This window comes from Ranitomeya variabilis, chromosome 5, assembly GCF_051348905.1.
Source record: "Ranitomeya variabilis isolate aRanVar5 chromosome 5, aRanVar5.hap1, whole genome shotgun sequence".
Taxonomy (NCBI): domain Eukaryota; kingdom Metazoa; phylum Chordata; class Amphibia; order Anura; family Dendrobatidae; genus Ranitomeya; species Ranitomeya variabilis.
Window position 1 is genome coordinate 123605275 of NC_135236.1, and position 17089 is coordinate 123622363.

At 47.2% G+C, this 17089-nt stretch overlaps 1 protein-coding gene across 2 annotated transcripts in view; it reads right to left on the reverse strand.

Annotated features, from left to right (window-relative positions):
* Positions 1-17089, reverse strand: part of SPG11 (SPG11 vesicle trafficking associated, spatacsin) — a 77131-nt gene that overhangs the window by 46736 nt on the left and 13306 nt on the right. For both annotated transcript variants that reach the window (XM_077263183.1, XM_077263181.1), the window contains exons 8-17: positions 15991-16136; positions 15794-15911; positions 15540-15695; positions 11745-11899; positions 11466-11642; positions 2438-2509; positions 2233-2366; positions 1993-2153; positions 511-724; positions 71-259 (exon numbers count right to left, since the gene is read on the reverse strand). In XM_077263183.1, the coding sequence (XP_077119298.1) occupies positions 71-259; positions 511-724; positions 1993-2153; positions 2233-2366; positions 2438-2509; positions 11466-11642; positions 11745-11899; positions 15540-15695; positions 15794-15911; positions 15991-16136 (1522 nt within the window). The remainder of the gene's footprint in view (positions 1-70; positions 260-510; positions 725-1992; positions 2154-2232; positions 2367-2437; positions 2510-11465; positions 11643-11744; positions 11900-15539; positions 15696-15793; positions 15912-15990; positions 16137-17089) is intronic.

Genomic DNA, 17089 nt, shown 5'->3' on the forward strand with positions numbered 1-17089 from the left:
AAATCATTTTATTGCTGTATTACTAACTTCACAGTGAAAAACAAGGCAAATAAAATGTATTAGTGGATACCTGTGGCAATCTAGATAACTGTACAGCATGTACCGGAGACCACGCTCAACACACAAGATGACAAAGCGGTTATGAACATCTGGACATCCTGGAGAAGCGTCTGCCGGATCCATCAGTCTCCCACTTATGGCTAAACGTTCCACAAGACGCTCAAAATCATTCAGCTCAGAGGGAATAAAAATGTTCATCCTGAAAAACAAACAAATCATTAATTCCCTGCATACAAATTATATAGAAACTTGTATTCTGCAACTGTGTGTGCATAATAATTATAGTAGGACTAATCCTCCTCCCAGGTATAACCGATAGACAGCGATGCTCTCCCAGTATGGCCACAGTACACACCAGTATGTCCGCACCTGTACCAGCTCGGTCTTATTTTACCGTATAATCCAATCATTGCACAGGTCTAAAACAGAGGAAAACACCTCTGTGCAAACCTTGATAATGCATCCAATATTTCCTGTCTTGTGAAACTGCAACACAAGGTATCCTCATCAATGACCGCGGTACTGAGGAGGGGCCAGGGGGGGCGCTCTTCATCTCCCTTTTGTTGAGGCTGTTTTGTACTGTTAATCCAAGAAGCTATTCGCTTCCGATCATGCCACAGAGTCAAATGGCGCCAAAGGATTTTTGGACTGATATCAAACATGTCTGCAAAAACAGAAATGAGAATGAAATAAATGGGCATTTTTCTTTACATATAAAGTCACCAAAGGTAGGGGAATCATTGCACTGTGCACAGCCAATCACATTAGCACGTGAGGGGCCACAGACGTAGCCATGCTGTTTTCCTCCACAACATTTGTTCCTGGATTTTAACTAGAATATTGCATTCACTCTGCAGCAATGAGATCTTTGCGGTAAATGAGAGCGTCATAGAGAGATCGCTGTACTGCAAGACAGGGAAAAGTACAACAGAGGAACGCTGCTGGCCTCAACTCACCCGTCCAAAAAATTCAATTTCCTTGACCTCAATGAAGGACAAGGAGGCTACTGCACAGGCTTTAAAGATAACTTGTCAGCATGGTTTTGTAATGTAAAGACATGGCTGTAATAGTGCTGTAATACTGATTACATTGATACCTTTGGTGAAGAAATCCGCTTTGTTGCTGTTCGTTAATCAGTTTTTGAACTTTTCTGCTGATTAAATTTCGGTGCACAGGGGCCGGACTGTGCCCTGGGTATTCTCCTTCCTGTCTGTGACGCCCCTCCACCTGCCTCCTCTGTTTGAAGAGGAGATGTCAAACAGAGGGGACTGGTCATTGAAAAAGCAGTGACTTGTTATTCAAAGGCTGGAGGCAGCAGGGAATCAAAGACAAGGAGAAGAAGATCTGATGCACAGTGCGGCCCCTGTGCACCGAAATCTAATCAGCAGTAAACTTCAAATGGTGATTAAAGAAGAACAACAAAGCGGTTTTCCTCACCAAAGGTATCAATGTAATCAGTAGTACAGCTCCATTGCAACCATGTCTTGACATTACACTACAAAATAATCCTGATGGGTTCTATTTAAGAGGGAACCTGTCACAAGGAAAATGCAGTCCAATCTGCAGACACCATGTTATAGAGCAGGAGGAGCTGAGCAGATGAATACATAATTTCATGAGAAAAGATTCAGTATAACCTGTGTTTTCATCATTTAATCCTCTGCTCTTTCTGGGATTTGTAGTCAAGTGGGCGGTCCTATCAGAGACTGACAGCTATCCCTGCTCGCAGACTTATAGAAATAGAGCTGTCAGTCACTGATGGTCCAGTGGGCGGTCCTGCAACCCTGCATTACCCAACGGTGTATTGAGATTGTGTTTTCTATCAGAAAATATCTGAATTGTTTACAGCCATAAAATGGACCAGAATTAGAACCGTAATCCATTACATAACCTTCATGTAATACACGTTCACAGATAAATTATCACACTCACCTGTGTTTTTTCTCCATGGCAGTAAAAGTGACTCCTGGGTCCCATAGTCCCAGTCCTTAGCCCAATGCAGAAGCATTACCTCCGGCTCTTCTCTCAGAGCAGTCAGTGCATCTTGCAGCGTCTTCACCTCTGGAGACGTGGCACAGATTCCCCATGAAGGTCTGGAAGACATATCACAGCTCACACTCAATGTTCCGGTTATGCGCTGTACTGTACAGTCAGGCAGCCCAAGTAGATTACCTGGGGTTAACCGCTCCTTTCCTCTCATCAGTAATTTGGCACACATTGCCATACAGTTCCTCTAGTCTGCATACTGTGTGTATCGCTTGTTGTTGCTGTTCTGAAAAAAGTCCTCGTTTCTGCAGCAGATCAACCTAAAAGGAGACACTTTGAGGTCAGACATCCCCAAGCTCAAACTAGCCAAGCAGCAATACACCATACCCACCAAGAGCGTCCGGACTCCTAGATCCGATGTGTGCAAGCATATACGATGAAGTTCCTCCCATCTGGAATAGCCCTGGAATAAAGATTTAAGGATTAATATTATGAGGCATAGCTACATTGAGAACCCAGAAGTCTGGTGCCATAATACGGAAACATCAAGCTGTTTTTTCACACTTAGGAGTGAGCATAGAGCACACGTACACATTCTGCAATGCTTCTCCATAAGTTGGAGGGGCCATTAAAATACACAATATATATTTAATTATATATAGGCAACAAACCAAAATTAAGTTAAATTATGAAACTTAAAGGGAGACGATACAGATTACACATTAAAAAAGGAGATTTTTGTGTACTCACCGTAAAATCTCTTTCTCTTAGCCTCTAATTGGGGGACACAGAACCATGGGTGTTATGCTGCTGTCCACTAGGAGGCGACACTATGCATAATCTGAAAAAGATTAACTGTGGCTCCTCCTGTGCAGTATACACCCCTGGACGGCATCAGCCTTCTCCAGTTTTGTGCAAAAGCAGGAGGAACGTAACATGAATAACATAATTATGCCTGTAAGAAGGCAACTATGTACGAGCTCAAGAAAACAATATGAGAACTCAACAGTTACAACGGCCCGGAAAGGGCAACAGGGTGGGAGCGTTGTCCCCCAATTAGAGGCTAACAGAAAGAGATTTTACGGTGAGTACACAAAAATCTCCTTTACTCTGTCGCCTCATTGGGGGACACAGGACCATGGGACGTCCTAAAGCAGTCCCTGGGTGGGAAGCAATGGACGAATATTGTGCAGACAGGCCCCTATACTTAGGGCACTGCCGCCTGCAGGACACATCTACCCAGGCTCGCGTCCGCTGAGGACTGGGTATGAACCCTGTAGTGTTTAGTAAACGTGTGTAAGCTAGTCCAAGTGGCCGCCTTACACACTTGTTGTGCCGAAGCCTGGTGCCGAATGGCCCAGGAGGCCCCTACCGCCCGTGTAGAGTGTGCCGTAATACCGGCTGGAAGAGGAGAATTCTTAAGGCGGTAGGCCTCTTGTATGGTGGATTTGATCCACCTGGCAAGGGTAGCTTTGGAAGCTGGCAGACCCTTGTGGCCGCCTTCCGGAAGGAGGAAAAGAGAATCAGACCTCCGGAAGGACGCAGTCCTAGACACGTATATACGCAATGCCCTGACAAGGTCAAGCGTATGCAGAGCCTTCTCCACTCTATGAACCGGAACCGGACAAAGGGATGGTAGTGAAATTTTCTCATTGAGGTGAAAGTCGGACACAACCTTCGGAAGGAAGGATGGGACCGTACGAAGAACTACCTTGTCCTGGTGAAAAGCCAGGAAGGGCCGTCTGCAGGAGAGTGCTGTCAGTTCAGACACCCTGCGTAGCGAGGTGATTGCCACCAGGAAAACCACCTTCTGGGAAAGAAGGCGGAGCGGGACCTTCTTAAGGGGTTCAAAGGGTGGTTCCTGCAATGCTGTCAGGACCAGGTTGAGGTCCCACGTTTCTAGTGGTCGTCTGTAGGGGGGAACCAATCAGGAAACCCCCTGAAGGAAAGTCCTTACTTGCGGCTTGGTAGCAATGCGCCATTGAAAAAGCACTGAGAGGGCTGACACCTGGCTCTTAAGCGAGCCCAATGACAGCCTGGCCTCCAGACCCGATTGGAGAAAACCAAGTACTTTGGGTAGGGAATAAGGGAGTGGGATCTGGCCACGAGATTCGCACCAGGTAAAGAATGCTTTCCAGGTACGGTAATAAATCTTGGCAGACGCTGGTTTCCGTGCTCTGATCATGGTTCCAATGACGTCCGTCGAGAGCCCTGCCTGGGTTAGAACCCAGGTCTCAAGGGCCACGCCGTCAAATTGAGAGCCCGAGTTCTGGTGGTAGAACGGGCCTTGTGATAGAAGAGCGTGGCGGTCGGGGAGACGCCAGGGGGCGTCTGCTGTGAGTTGTACGATGTCGGCGTACCATGTGTGTCTGGGCCAGTCCGGTGCAATTAGGATGGTTGGAACTCCCTCTTGTTTGATCTTCCTCACCACTCTGGATATCAGGGGGAGAGGTGGAAAAATATACAGAAGCTGGAACTGGGTCCAGTCCTGAACCAGAGCGTCTGCTCTGAGCAACCGCGGATCGTGTGTTCTGGCCATGAAGTTGGAGACCTTGGCATTGAAGTGGGATGCCATTAGGTCCACATCCGGGGTCCCCCAGCAGAGACAGATCTGTTGAAAAATTTCGGGATGGAGAGACCACTCTCCCGAGTCTATTCCTTGTCGGCTGAGGAAGTCTGCTTCCCAGTTGTCCACACCCGGAATGTGGACCGCCGAGAGAACCGACCCTGTGTCCTCCGCCCAGCGGAGGATGTGTGACACTTCTCGCATCGCCTGGGTACTGCGGGTCCCCCCTTGGTGATTCACATATGCCACAGCCGTGGCATTGTCCGACTGTATTCTGATGTGAGAGGCTGCCAGTAAGTGATGGAAGGCCCTCAATGCCAGAAGGATGGCACGAATTTCCAGGATGTTGATGGGCATGGTCGCTTCCACTGGGGACCACTTGCCCTGTGCCCTGTAGTGTAGGTGCACCGCACCCCAACCCATCAGGCTCGCGTCGGTGGTCAGAACCTTCCATTGACCTGTGAGAAAGGATTTCCCCTTTGCTAGCGAGGTTGGCTTGAGCCACCAGTGCAGGGACTTCCTGGTTGACGACGTTAGCTGGAACTCCCTGTCGAGAGAAAAGGGATTCCTGTCCCAGGACTTGAGAATGGCTAGTTGGAGAGGTCTGAGGTGAAACTGGGCAAATGGGACAGCTTCTATTGCTGCTGCCATCTTGCCGAGGACTCTCATGGCAAACTGGAGAGATCGAGGGGGTTTGCGGAGGAGGGTGCGAACTGCTAGTCGGAGAGCCAGTGCCTTGTCCTTGGGAAGGAGCACTAGACCCCTGGAGGTGTTCAATAACATTCCCAGGAAGGTCAGGGACTGACTCGGGGTTGGTGATGACTTTTGTAGGTTGATTAACCAGCCCATGCGACTGAGAGTATCGGTTGTGATTGAGACTCTGAGCTCGCAGTCCTTGAAGGTGGGAGCCTTGATGAGTAGATCGTCCAGGTATGGAACGACTACTATGCCTCTGGAGTGCAGGACGTCCATGGTGGCTGCCATGACCTTGGTGAACACTCTGGGAGCCGTGGCGAGTCCGAAAGGGAGAGCCACGAATTGGTAGTGGTCCTGGCCTATTGCGAACCTGAGAAACCTCTGATGGGCAGGTGCAATGGTTATATGCAGGTATGCGCCTTGTATGTCTATGGAGGCGAGATATTCTCCCTTCTCCATGGACGCAATGATGGACCGAAGGGACTCCATGCGGAAATGACGGACCCGTACATATTTGTTGAGCTGTTTTAGGTCTAGTATGGGCCGTACGCTGCCTCCTTTCTTGGGAACTACGAACAGATTGGAGTAGAACCCTCGGAAGCGGTCGGTCGTGGGTACCGGTACTATGACTCCTGCTTGAAAAAGCGAGGAGACCGCTTGGTGGTAGGCACGAGCCTTGGCTGGCGGTTTTGGGGGGACAGAGAGGAAAAATCGGTCCGGTGGGTTGGAGGTGAAGTCTATTTTGTATCCGGAAGACACTAGTTCCATGACCCACCTGTCTTCTGTAATAGGCAGCCAGACTTGATGAAAGAGCAAAAGTCGGCCGCCTACTGGTGTGGTGTCTTCCGGAGTCTGTGAGTCATGATGAGGAGAAAGTCTGAGATTTTCCTCCTCTGGGCTTAGGCTGGCCTGCTTTTGACTGCCAGGTCTTGTCCGACCTTTGCGTCGATTGTGAGTTGTCCCTGCGTGGGGAACGGTTACGATTTTGTGCTGGACGCGAGACGGACCAGCCGGAGGAATTCCGAAAGGATCGGAATCGAGTTTGGTTACTCTTCTTGTAAGTGCGTTTAGGTTTCAGTTGGGGAAGAGAAGTACTCTTACCCCCGGTGGCGTTTGATATCATAGTGTCCAACTGTTCACCGAAAAGTCTCCCATTGAGATAGGGGAGGTGCGTGAGGGACTTCTTTGAGGCTGCGTCTGCTTTCCATTCCCGCAGCCAGAGGATACGCCGAATCGTGATGGCGTTTGATGCTATCCCCGCTACTCCCCTTGCTGAATCCAGAGCTGCATGGAGCATGTAGTCTGCTACAACTGCTATTTGAACCGCTTGGTCCGACAGCTCAGGAGCGGATGCTTGGAGAGCTTGTAAATTCTTTGCCCAGGCCAGAATGGCCTTGGCAGCCCAAACTGAGGCGAACGCGGGAGCCAGGGATGCCCCTGCTGCCTCGAAAATTGAACGAGCCATGCGTTCTACCTGCCGGTCTGCTGCGTTCCTGAGGGTTGAGCTATCTGGCAGTGAAAGGAGGGTCTGTGCTGCTAGCCTAGAGACTGGGGGGTCCACTTCAGGTGGATCTGTCCATTCCTTGGTGTCCTTCTGTGGGAAGGGGTACCTCGCCTCCAGATATTTGCGATTAGCGAATTTTTTCTCAGGCTGTGAGAGCTGCTTTTTAAGGATCGCCTTAAACTCTGGGTGGTTAGAGAAAACCTTAGGCGGCTTCAGAGGTCCTTCAAAGGAAATCTTATGTTCTGGGGCCTCTGGTGGCGGATCAGAAATGTCCAGCACCCGTTGGATGGATGAAATTATGTCCTCAACTAGCGCTGTATTGCTAGGAGGGATTGGGATCAGGGACCCCTCCGTGTCTCTGAGTCAGAGTCACAGATGCCTTCCGAATCCTGTGCATCACTGAGGAGTCCCCTGCTGAGTGGGCTGGGGAGGAGGCCTTCTCTGGTCGGGGATTGCGGAGATCTGCATTGTCTGTCCTTGGAATGGGACGGTCTAGATGACCTGGAGCTACGGTGTCTCTCCCTAGAGGGGGATGACCGTGTGCTATGGGATGACGCAGATGGACTTGATCTATGGGTCCGCTTGCGTCCTGCCCTAGACGTGGATGTGCCAGGGTCATCTTGTTCCTGAGTCAAGCTCTCCCTTTGCTGGGTAACGGTCATAGCCGGGGCATGACCCTGCAGAGCCTGAAGCAATGTGGAGGTTAGGTTATCTATAGACTGCGTCACAGATTGCGATATCTGAGTAGCCCATTCCGGCGTGGCATTAGACACCGAGGCATTGGCAGGGGCTTCTTGGGGCTCTGACACATTAGTTTGTATACAGTTCTGACAATGCGGGTACGTGCTACTACTGGGGAGAGCGGTCCCGCAGGCTGTGCAGAATGCATAATAGCAGTTCTGCCTGGTTCTCTTGGACCTTGAGCCCGGCATAGTGCACAGAGTGCAGAAGTGCTGCCAGCAGAGGACCTTACAGGGGTAGAGAAACCTATAGGGGAGCCTTATAGGTAATATGGATTCACAGCTGAGTAAAAAACCCAGCTGTGATCTTACCCCACCAGTGTGCCCCTAGGTCCAGCGCCGAAGATCCACAGTCCTGGGCCCCCCGGAGACTGGCTGCCTGGTCCTGCAGACCGGGAGATGCAGGGTTAATCTGCAGCCGAAAATGGCTGCTGAGACAGAGAGGAAAGGAGGAGAAGGGGGCGGAGAGCTGGAAAAAGGCGGCAAGGCTGTGTAAAAACGCGCCCTTTCTGTCTCGATCCACCCCCTTTATGACACTGTAGAGTGTCATATTTGTCATCCGGGGGGCGGGCCGGGGGGCGGAGAGGAGGCGGCAGCTTCAGCTAGGCCCGAAGCCGGGGCCTAAATTAGATGCCTGAGGCCCAGAAGGGCTCCAGGCCAGCACGAAAGTCCGGGAGGGGGTCGGATGTGAACCGGACCCCTCCGGATTTAAAGGCAGGATGGAGGTGGGGCTATAAGCGTAAGGGGGAGCCCGGTAGGGGTCTCCCTGAGGCAGTATAGAGCTGGTGCTGCCGCTAAGACAGGGGCACAGGGAGCCCTGTGTCTGTATGAGCCATGCCTGCCTGCACTCCCCCTGGCCCCAACAGGAGCCCGCAGCTGGGCTGGGGTCCCTGGATGCAGGCGCAGTGTGCTGGCCCATTGCTGGGAGCTGTAGAATGCTGCCTGTACAGGCCCTACCTGAGGTGTCTTAACCTAATACCCCCAGAGGGGGATAGGGAGGGTGCTGTTGTCACCTTCAGGGGCCTTTATCCTCGCCTCGACCTCAACCCAGAAACCAAAAGGAATTGGGGAAGGAGGGGGGGTCTCGACTTCGAACCAGCACCCGAGGGACTGGGGAAGGAGCAACATGGGGAATAGCCATCTCTACTTCAACTGGGCACCCCATAATAGGGGGCCGAGGAAGGAGCCATGACGGGAGTCTCACAGGAGACCCTCTTTTCTTCATCTGTAATCCCGTCGGAAAAAACGGAGTAAAAATCTTTTAGGTGTGCCTCCTATGCGACACTAAGCAAAAACTGGAGAAGGCTGATGCCGTCCAGGGGTGTATACTGCACAGGAGGAGCCACAGTTAATCTTTTTCAGATTATGCATAGTGTCGTCTCCTAGTGGACAGCAGCATAACACCCATGGTCCTGTGTCCCCCAATGAGGCGACAGAGTAAAAACGTTTTGACAGTGAAGGTGATCAATGAGTGGAACAGGCTGCCACGAGAGGTGGTGAGTTCTCCTTCAATGGAAGTCTTCAAACAGAGGCTGGACAGACATCTGTCTGGGATGATTTAGTGAATCCTGCTTTGAGCAGGGGGTTGGACACGATGACCTAGGAGGTCCCTTCCAACTCTAACATAGGATTCCATGAAGTGCATCTTATCTGGTTTGCTGAAAACAAGATTTCTTCAACCAACTGGAGACAGACCCAGCAGACTAGCAGTAAAGAAGTGCCAGTAGCTTTTTGGTGACACCTGCCACATCAGGGGCATACAACAGGGTCATGGAATGGAGTAGTCTCATTTTCTCCACTTGCTTTTCCTATTTAAACCAATAAGTTTAAGGAAGATCCAATAACTGCAACTGTGCTATCAAGACTACAACGCTCTCCTGGGATTGTGTAATAAAATGCTGTATTTCAGAAACAATGTTATTTATCATTTTAATTTAAAAAAAAACTGTGGCATTAAAGGGATTGCTAAGCAGGGAAACAAGTTTTTTAAAAGGGCAAAGAGTGGTTTAAAAAATAAAATAAGTGATACCGACCCTGTCAGATGCAACTGTTTCAATGACAACCCAATGATCCAAGGGAGGGCTGATGGGGCAACACTTCTGTCTAATCACTTGGCATGTCTTGGTTGCTATTGACTGTAACTTGTAAGTGGTTAAACTGCCAGGATAGGTGTTGTCACAGCACAGTTGCAAGATATCCCGGGGCTAGGTACTCCTTCCCTATCCTTATAGCTAGGAGTACCCTAGCTATCCCTGCTCCCCAGATTACTTCTGCTGGTGAAGACGCCGGGGCCACGTGCCTTACTGAGCTCCGGATTCTGCCCTTAACTGTCCCCTCCTCCACCAAGGGAAGTGGAGAATTGTTGTGTAAATAAATACACAAACCAGACTAACAAGGGAAAACGTAAAGGGATAAATTAAAATACCAATCATACAAATATGCACTTACAAACAACAGAGTGGAACACCGGGAAGTAAAGGAAGGGAAAACCAAATGTGAGTGGATAAGGATATGCACACAGACAAATCACCAAGCAATGGATCTCCTGAACAACACGCCAAAATGCCTCCTCAAACAACCAACACCTCCAATTCCAGAACCAGGCTTAATGAAACTAACACTGGCAATCCCTGATAGTCAGAAATTAGTATATATAGCAGTTGGGGGTGGTCAAGACTGAACAGCTGAGACCATGAAAGCTCCAGGAGCTCTCAACTGAACAGATGAACCCCTGCACTGCTAGCAGAAACCTGCACTGTTTAATACGAAGGTGAAATGCTTCTAATCAGTGCAGGCGTATGAGAAATCAGACAGCGTGGTCTACTGTCTCCTCTTTGTCGCAGTAAACCTGCAACAAATCTGCTCTCTAATCCTGGTAGGGGCAGCCAGGCATCAGCACACGCTGTTTGTCGGCTAGGCTGAGCTTTGATTTTTATTTTACTACCGGTGACATATCACTAGGCCACTGCATGTAAAAAAAGCCACGGAGACACCATCACGTGTTTCTCAACGCAAGCAATGAATAGCCAGGTCTTTCACCGGGAAGGAACATCCACGGGAAGGGCAGCATCCAATAAAGGAAAACCACCTATGCCAAAACATGGTATCCATCCACAGACAGCTGTTTTGGGGTATTTGCCCCTCATCAGTGTGGAGTAGGAAACTGGCTATTAGGAGCAGTGCCTAGTGAATGTTTTGATCTCCCCAAGGTCATTCACCCTTATGTTTATAGTCTTTTCACTATAAACATACCATGTTTTGGCATAGGTGGTTTTCCTTTATTGGATGCTGCCCTTCCCGTGGTTGTTCCTTCCCGGTGAAAGACCTGGCTATTCATTGCTTGCGTTGAGAAACACGTGATGGTGTCTCCGTGGCTTTTTTACATGCATTTGCATATTTCCCATCAGGGATGGGGGCAGTGTTCTGGATCACTGCGTTGAGAAACACGTGATGGTGTCTCCGCAGTGTTGGATGTTTTGATCTCCCCGAGGTCATTCATCCTCATGTGTATATCACTAGGCCACGGCATCAAGGTTTACTCAGCAGCACACATGATCATTTGGACCCTTCCTATTCACTAGAACAAAGTAGCAGCAGCGCTAGAAGTGGCATCATACACAAGAGGAAGTTGCACAGACATTCCTTAGCACCACTGCCACTTTGTTTTCATGAATACAGGGGTCCGACTGATGAAGCTGTGGTGGTCTCACTTTTAAAATACACATTATTTGGCTAGTGATAAGAGTTACTGGGTACGCTCACTGTACAACAGTGATGTCATCACATGGTCTATAAAACACCATTTTAAAGCTTTCAATATAGGCACAATGCAACAACGCTCATTATTCTGAAAACTAACAATGTGAACAAGATCTGTATTCTAGACAGACATGACGTGTGATCCATTGCTCACCATGTTCTGGAGAAGCTGGCAGGCCTCCGACACACGAGTCTCTAGAAGACATCTGAAAACCAGTTTCAGGCCTTCTCTTTTGAACCAGGTCAAGCTGGAAGGGTAACGGCCCTGTGCTCGTAAGAAGGCTTGGGCCTCAGGAATGCAATTTGTCAGGATGGCATCTGAAATTAAATTCTAAAAAAGAATGAAAGAGAATATTATAAGTACAGGAAACCAACAAAACATCCAAGTAAACTGTCTGAATATTTCATCTAGTTTCAGATTGTCGCACATTACCTCCACAGACATGTTCTCCCAAGGTCCATGTCTTCTCTCAGCACGTGGGACCCTCACAGGAGGCGTCTGCTGCTGAAACCTCTTCATAAAAGGTCGGAGCTTGGCAATGTAACCAGTCAGAATTCCCATACATTTTTCTAGGCCGGGGTCCGGCTCTATGCAAAAGAAAAAGAGCAGCTCGTCTACGTAGTTCTGACACATAGATATATTGGATAGTTTATGCAATTAACGTTACTATTTTTGACACATTTGCCGATGTTAATGACTTTTAATGGACAGCTTTCATCCTGATTCATGTACTGGTCCTTAGCCTGAAGAGTTCTTGGAATGAATACTACTTGTATTTCTTTTTACCATTAGTGGACAACCAATGATATCTACGGTACCTTGTTATCTGTACCACCCAGAATATCCACATGCATATATTCACATATATTTTCCCCCCCCAAAAAATGGTGATGATGTGGCACCAATCAAAACGTGCTCCATAAACCAGTGGCGGATTTACCCCACTTCAGCCAATGCCTGGCATTGTACTTGAAAAAGTAAAGCTTGCATGCAGTTGCTTGTTCATGAAAACTCATGCCATCATCCTCCCGGCAGGGACATAGTTTTTCTGTTGATATTACTGCCAGAGGAGATTTGGCCTCTGCAATTATGGAGTCAGTAGAGTGTTGGTGACTTTTACACTTTGAGGATCAATACTCAGAGACCCCACTCTGTAAAGTTTATGTGGTCTCCACTTTGTGGCGGAGTTACTTTGGCTCTTACACAATTCCACTTTTCAATAGTACCACTCACAGATGGAATATTTAGGACTTGTCACAAACTGACTTTTTACACTGGAGATTCCTATTACAGGACCACTCTGGTATCAGTGAGTTCTTTACCACCAGCCATTCTTTCACAAATTTTAGTAACAGCAGACGTCATGGCGGGAGACTGCATTTTATACTTGTGTGGCAATGGAACTGAGCGAAAAACTTGAATTCATAGATTAAGATGTGCGCCCACAGTGCATTTCCAAGTGTTTCCAGCAGAGGAAAGGCATCACTGGAGCGGTAGTCAGTAAGGAAAGGGGTCTTTTTTTTTTGCTCTGTTAAAAATAACAGTAAGAGTTGGCAACCATTTTAACTTGTTCATTACAGTGGACATACTGGTACCTTCCATTTCAGGTCCCGTGTATGATGCGGGCACAGGAGCTGAGCCTGCATCATAATTGGCAGATAATGGCTGTGTTACGCTCCACCCACTGCTGGTAACTTCATCAAGTGATTGCTTGTCAAACAATAGGTGGGCAACTTATTCGGAAGGAAACTTGTAATGTATTGTTACCCCAGCGATGGCATTGCAATGAGAAGGCGCATGTGCTGCCAGGTTCTCCCACAGATTACAGCCAGATTCCTGAGGTGCTAACAGCATTACACACGATCACTAATTGGTTATCTTTAGACATCAGCTGTTGTAAAACTACAAGATTTCACCCCCCAAAACTATTTATTATGCATGTAGCTCTTTCAAAGATAAGTCCAGCAATAATGTTATATGCCTAGTCCACTCACCTGTTACTGAGAAATCACTGTTTGAATTGATATGCAAATAAGGGTGAAGAACTATAGGAGATCTGAAGCCTCTGTCACTCCAGCTCTATTCCACATCGAGTGCCGCCTCCTCCTGTTTGACTGACTGATCTTTTGCCCTGAAAGGCAGGAGGAGGCAGTGATAGCCGGGGAATAGAGCTTGAGTGACAATTCATATCAATATTAAATCTAATGCTGATTTTTTAGTAATGGAGGAATGGACTGGCCATGTAAGGCTACGTTCACATTTGCGTTGTTGGGCGCAGCGTCGGCGACGCGACGCAACCAACAACGCATGTACACAACGCAGCGTTTTGCGACGCATGCGTTGTCATAAGATCCTACAGATCGGGAATTTCGGCGCAGGGAAAATGCTACAAGTAGCGTCCCCTGCGCCCTGTCTTGTGCGTCTATATGACGCATGCGTCGTAAAACGCAGTACAAAGCATACCGGCGCATGTCCATGCGCCCCCCCATGTTAAAGATAGGGGCGCATGACGCATGCGTCGACGACGCTGCGCCCAACAACGCAAATGTGAACGTTACCTTAAAGGTATTGCTGGATTTGTCTTTGAAAGAGCTGCGTGCACAAGTAGTTGAGGAGTGAAATCCTGCTGACAGATTTCCAGCTGGTGAAATTTATGAAAAAACACATGAGATTTTTAGCACAAAATTTGGCCAAATGTTGTGAGCCCATTCACCAAACGTCAAGGTAATCTCAGATCGAATGGGTAACTAACCTGTCTGCCTAGTGTGAACACTTACCTATGGCTAATAAAATGGTAAAGCCTGTATTTATAGAGGAGGTTAGAACCAACTGTGTTTGGATGTAATTAAAATCACAGCATGGTGAAGGGCGGGGCGTTCAAGTCAGAAAAAGCAATACCATGCTGTGATTTTAATTACATCCAAACACAGTTGGTTCTAACCTCCTCTATAAATACAGGCTTTACCATTTTATTAGCCATAGGTAAGTGTTCACACTAGGCAGACAGGTTAGTTACCCATTCGATCTGAGATTACCTTGACGTTTGGTGAATGGGCTCACAACATTTGGCCAAATTTTGTGCTAAAAATCTCATGTGTTTTTTCATAAATTTCACAAGCCATTATGCTGTTCACATTTCATGTATTGCACATTTCCTTGCTTTAGCACAATAAACTTGAGTGCAGCCATTATCTATTTGCTATGTAAGATTTCCAGCTGGTGCAGGAAAGGGTGTTCCAGTCCACCTGCCCATGGCATTATGGTGTGCCAATGGGTTACAATGGCAGCCGTGGACCTCCTATGACTGTGCTCCTGTGAAGGCCAGTGGCTGGGTTTCACAGGAGACCATGATTTTTACTATATATTGTAATACTTTGGTATAGCAGTTTATAGCACAATTAATAAGACGATCACAGTTTCAAGTACCCTAAGGGGACTAAAAAATTAAAAAAATTAAAAGGAAATAAAAAGTAATTATATAAAAATTCTACTTTTTCCATATTTAAAAAATAAACATAATGTGGTATTGCTGCCTTTGTAAATGTCCGCTCTATCACCTGCTGAATAAAGAGAAAAAAAACAAAAAAGTGCTAGAATTGTGTTTTTTTTAGTCACAAGTGTTTTTTTTCCATCATGCGTAAGCTGATGCGGGTAAAAAACGCTGCGTTAGCATGCGGTTGCGGACAAGACGCTGCAGACTCAACTGCAAATGTGAAACTAGCCTAAAACATTTTTGTAACCAATTAAATAAAAAAATTAAAAAAAAACTATACAAGTTTGGTATCTTTGTAATTGTACTGACCTGGAGAAATCACATTGCCAGGTTATTTTTACAGTACACTCAACGCTAAAGAAAACAAAACCTAAAAAACCTATGATAGATTTTTTTTCCCCCCACAATTTTACCGCACTTGGAATTTTTTTCCTTTTTATCCCAGTGCATGGAATAGTAAAATGAATGGTGTAATTCAAAAGTATAACTTGTCACTGCATAATACAACTCCTTCTATGGTTATGTTGACATAAAAATAACATAGTTATGGCTCTTGGAAGGAGAGGCGGAAAAGACCACTTTGCAAAGAAAAAAAAAAAATAACGCCCAGTAGAAAGGGGTTAAATAAGAAAATGGAAGCAAAGAGGTGCTAAAATGCATTGTATGCGATTTCCTATTGAGGTAAATGGCTACATACTAATAGGAAACATGATGGGAAAATGACAGGAACGTACCAGATTGCAAGTCACAGACTGTCAGCAACTGAGCATTGAGGAACTGGAGCATAAGCTGCAGCAAGTGCTCGGAGAAGTGTTTGCTCTGAGTCTCTTGATCAGTGCCATGGATGTAAGCGTAGAGCAGATCTAGAGCCGGCACAAGAGCTTGTACATCTGTAAAAATATGGACGAGAATGGAAGAAAGTGTAAATCCAATGCAGAGGACACCACTTCCAAGCCACACAAGGCTTTAGTGATGTCCTTGTCCTTACGGGAGAGGAAGAGCTCAGAACGAACGCCTCCATCGTCACAGGGTAAGGAGCTCAGGACACTGTCTTTACTCTTTAGGAAAAAATCTACTGTATCCAATTGTCTGTTCTCCAGGCCGGCCTGTAAGAGGACAGAGAATACTTAGCATTTTATCTATCTTGACGAATCGACAGAAAGAAGAGAGTTAATTTGCTTTTACCTCCAGTGTGTGGATAGGTACAGAGCAGCGCCCCCAATTATTTAGGTGGCAGAGAGTATCTGCAGTACTGGCACTACCATGGATCATTAACCGGGTCAGGAACTCATTCTGTGTCACCGAAAAAAGGACAAGGGAAAGGCCACGATCTGAAGGGGAAAAATGCACAGAAAGAAGAGACATTGAAACGGAATATAGCCTTGTGATGTGATGTCCACACGTGGGTCATGGAAGGGCTGACGCTCATGTGAACAGAGCCCGAGAATGAGCGCACCTCCAAATTATACAGGAAAACCGATAAAATGCAGCAAAGTGCAGGATTATCGGCTCTCTGAATACATTACATAGCGGACTGTGCCAGTAAACAGCAGCTGCACAGAGCGGCCGCGGCCCCTGCTGCGGGCTGTGCGTACAGAACTGGCGACAGACAGTCTCATAGGCTCCCCTGTCCATTGAGCAGACATGTAAATCGGAGCAGCCTGGGGTCAGTCCATGCGGCAATTCGGGAGCACAATCGGCTACACAAGATAAGTAGGAAAGTGCTGGCAGAGCACCCCCCTGCACCAGAAGTGTATGCTCACAAATGGCCCTCGTGATGCCGGACGCTCCACCCGGATCTGACAGCAGTAAATCTGCAGTGTGTTACAGTAGAAGGAATTGGGAGCGATTTTAAACAAATATTTTTTATGTGCAGCTGATAAAAATATGCAGCGTAAATCACTTGTGACTATATTTTACATTAATTTATGCTGTCGATTTCTAATTACAGCCTTTGCAACGTATAGAATGAATTCCACAGCAAATCTGCACCAACTCCTACAGATCTGCATCAGATTAGCAGCCAAATTGCCAAGGGAAAGGTTTGCCTTTTTTTTTTCCCCCCCTTTTTAAACTCGTTTTATTGAAAATTATGCAACATCATAAGATTACATCATAGAACAAAAGAACAAATGGCATTTCTTATTGCTCATTAATACTGTCTGACAAACAAATCTGCCCTTAAAATAACACAGGCCTAATATCGTAATGAAAAGCGGAAGACGCACGTCAGGCACCAAATACAAAATAGACTATGGTGAGAGAATCCTCCTCATCAAAGGAG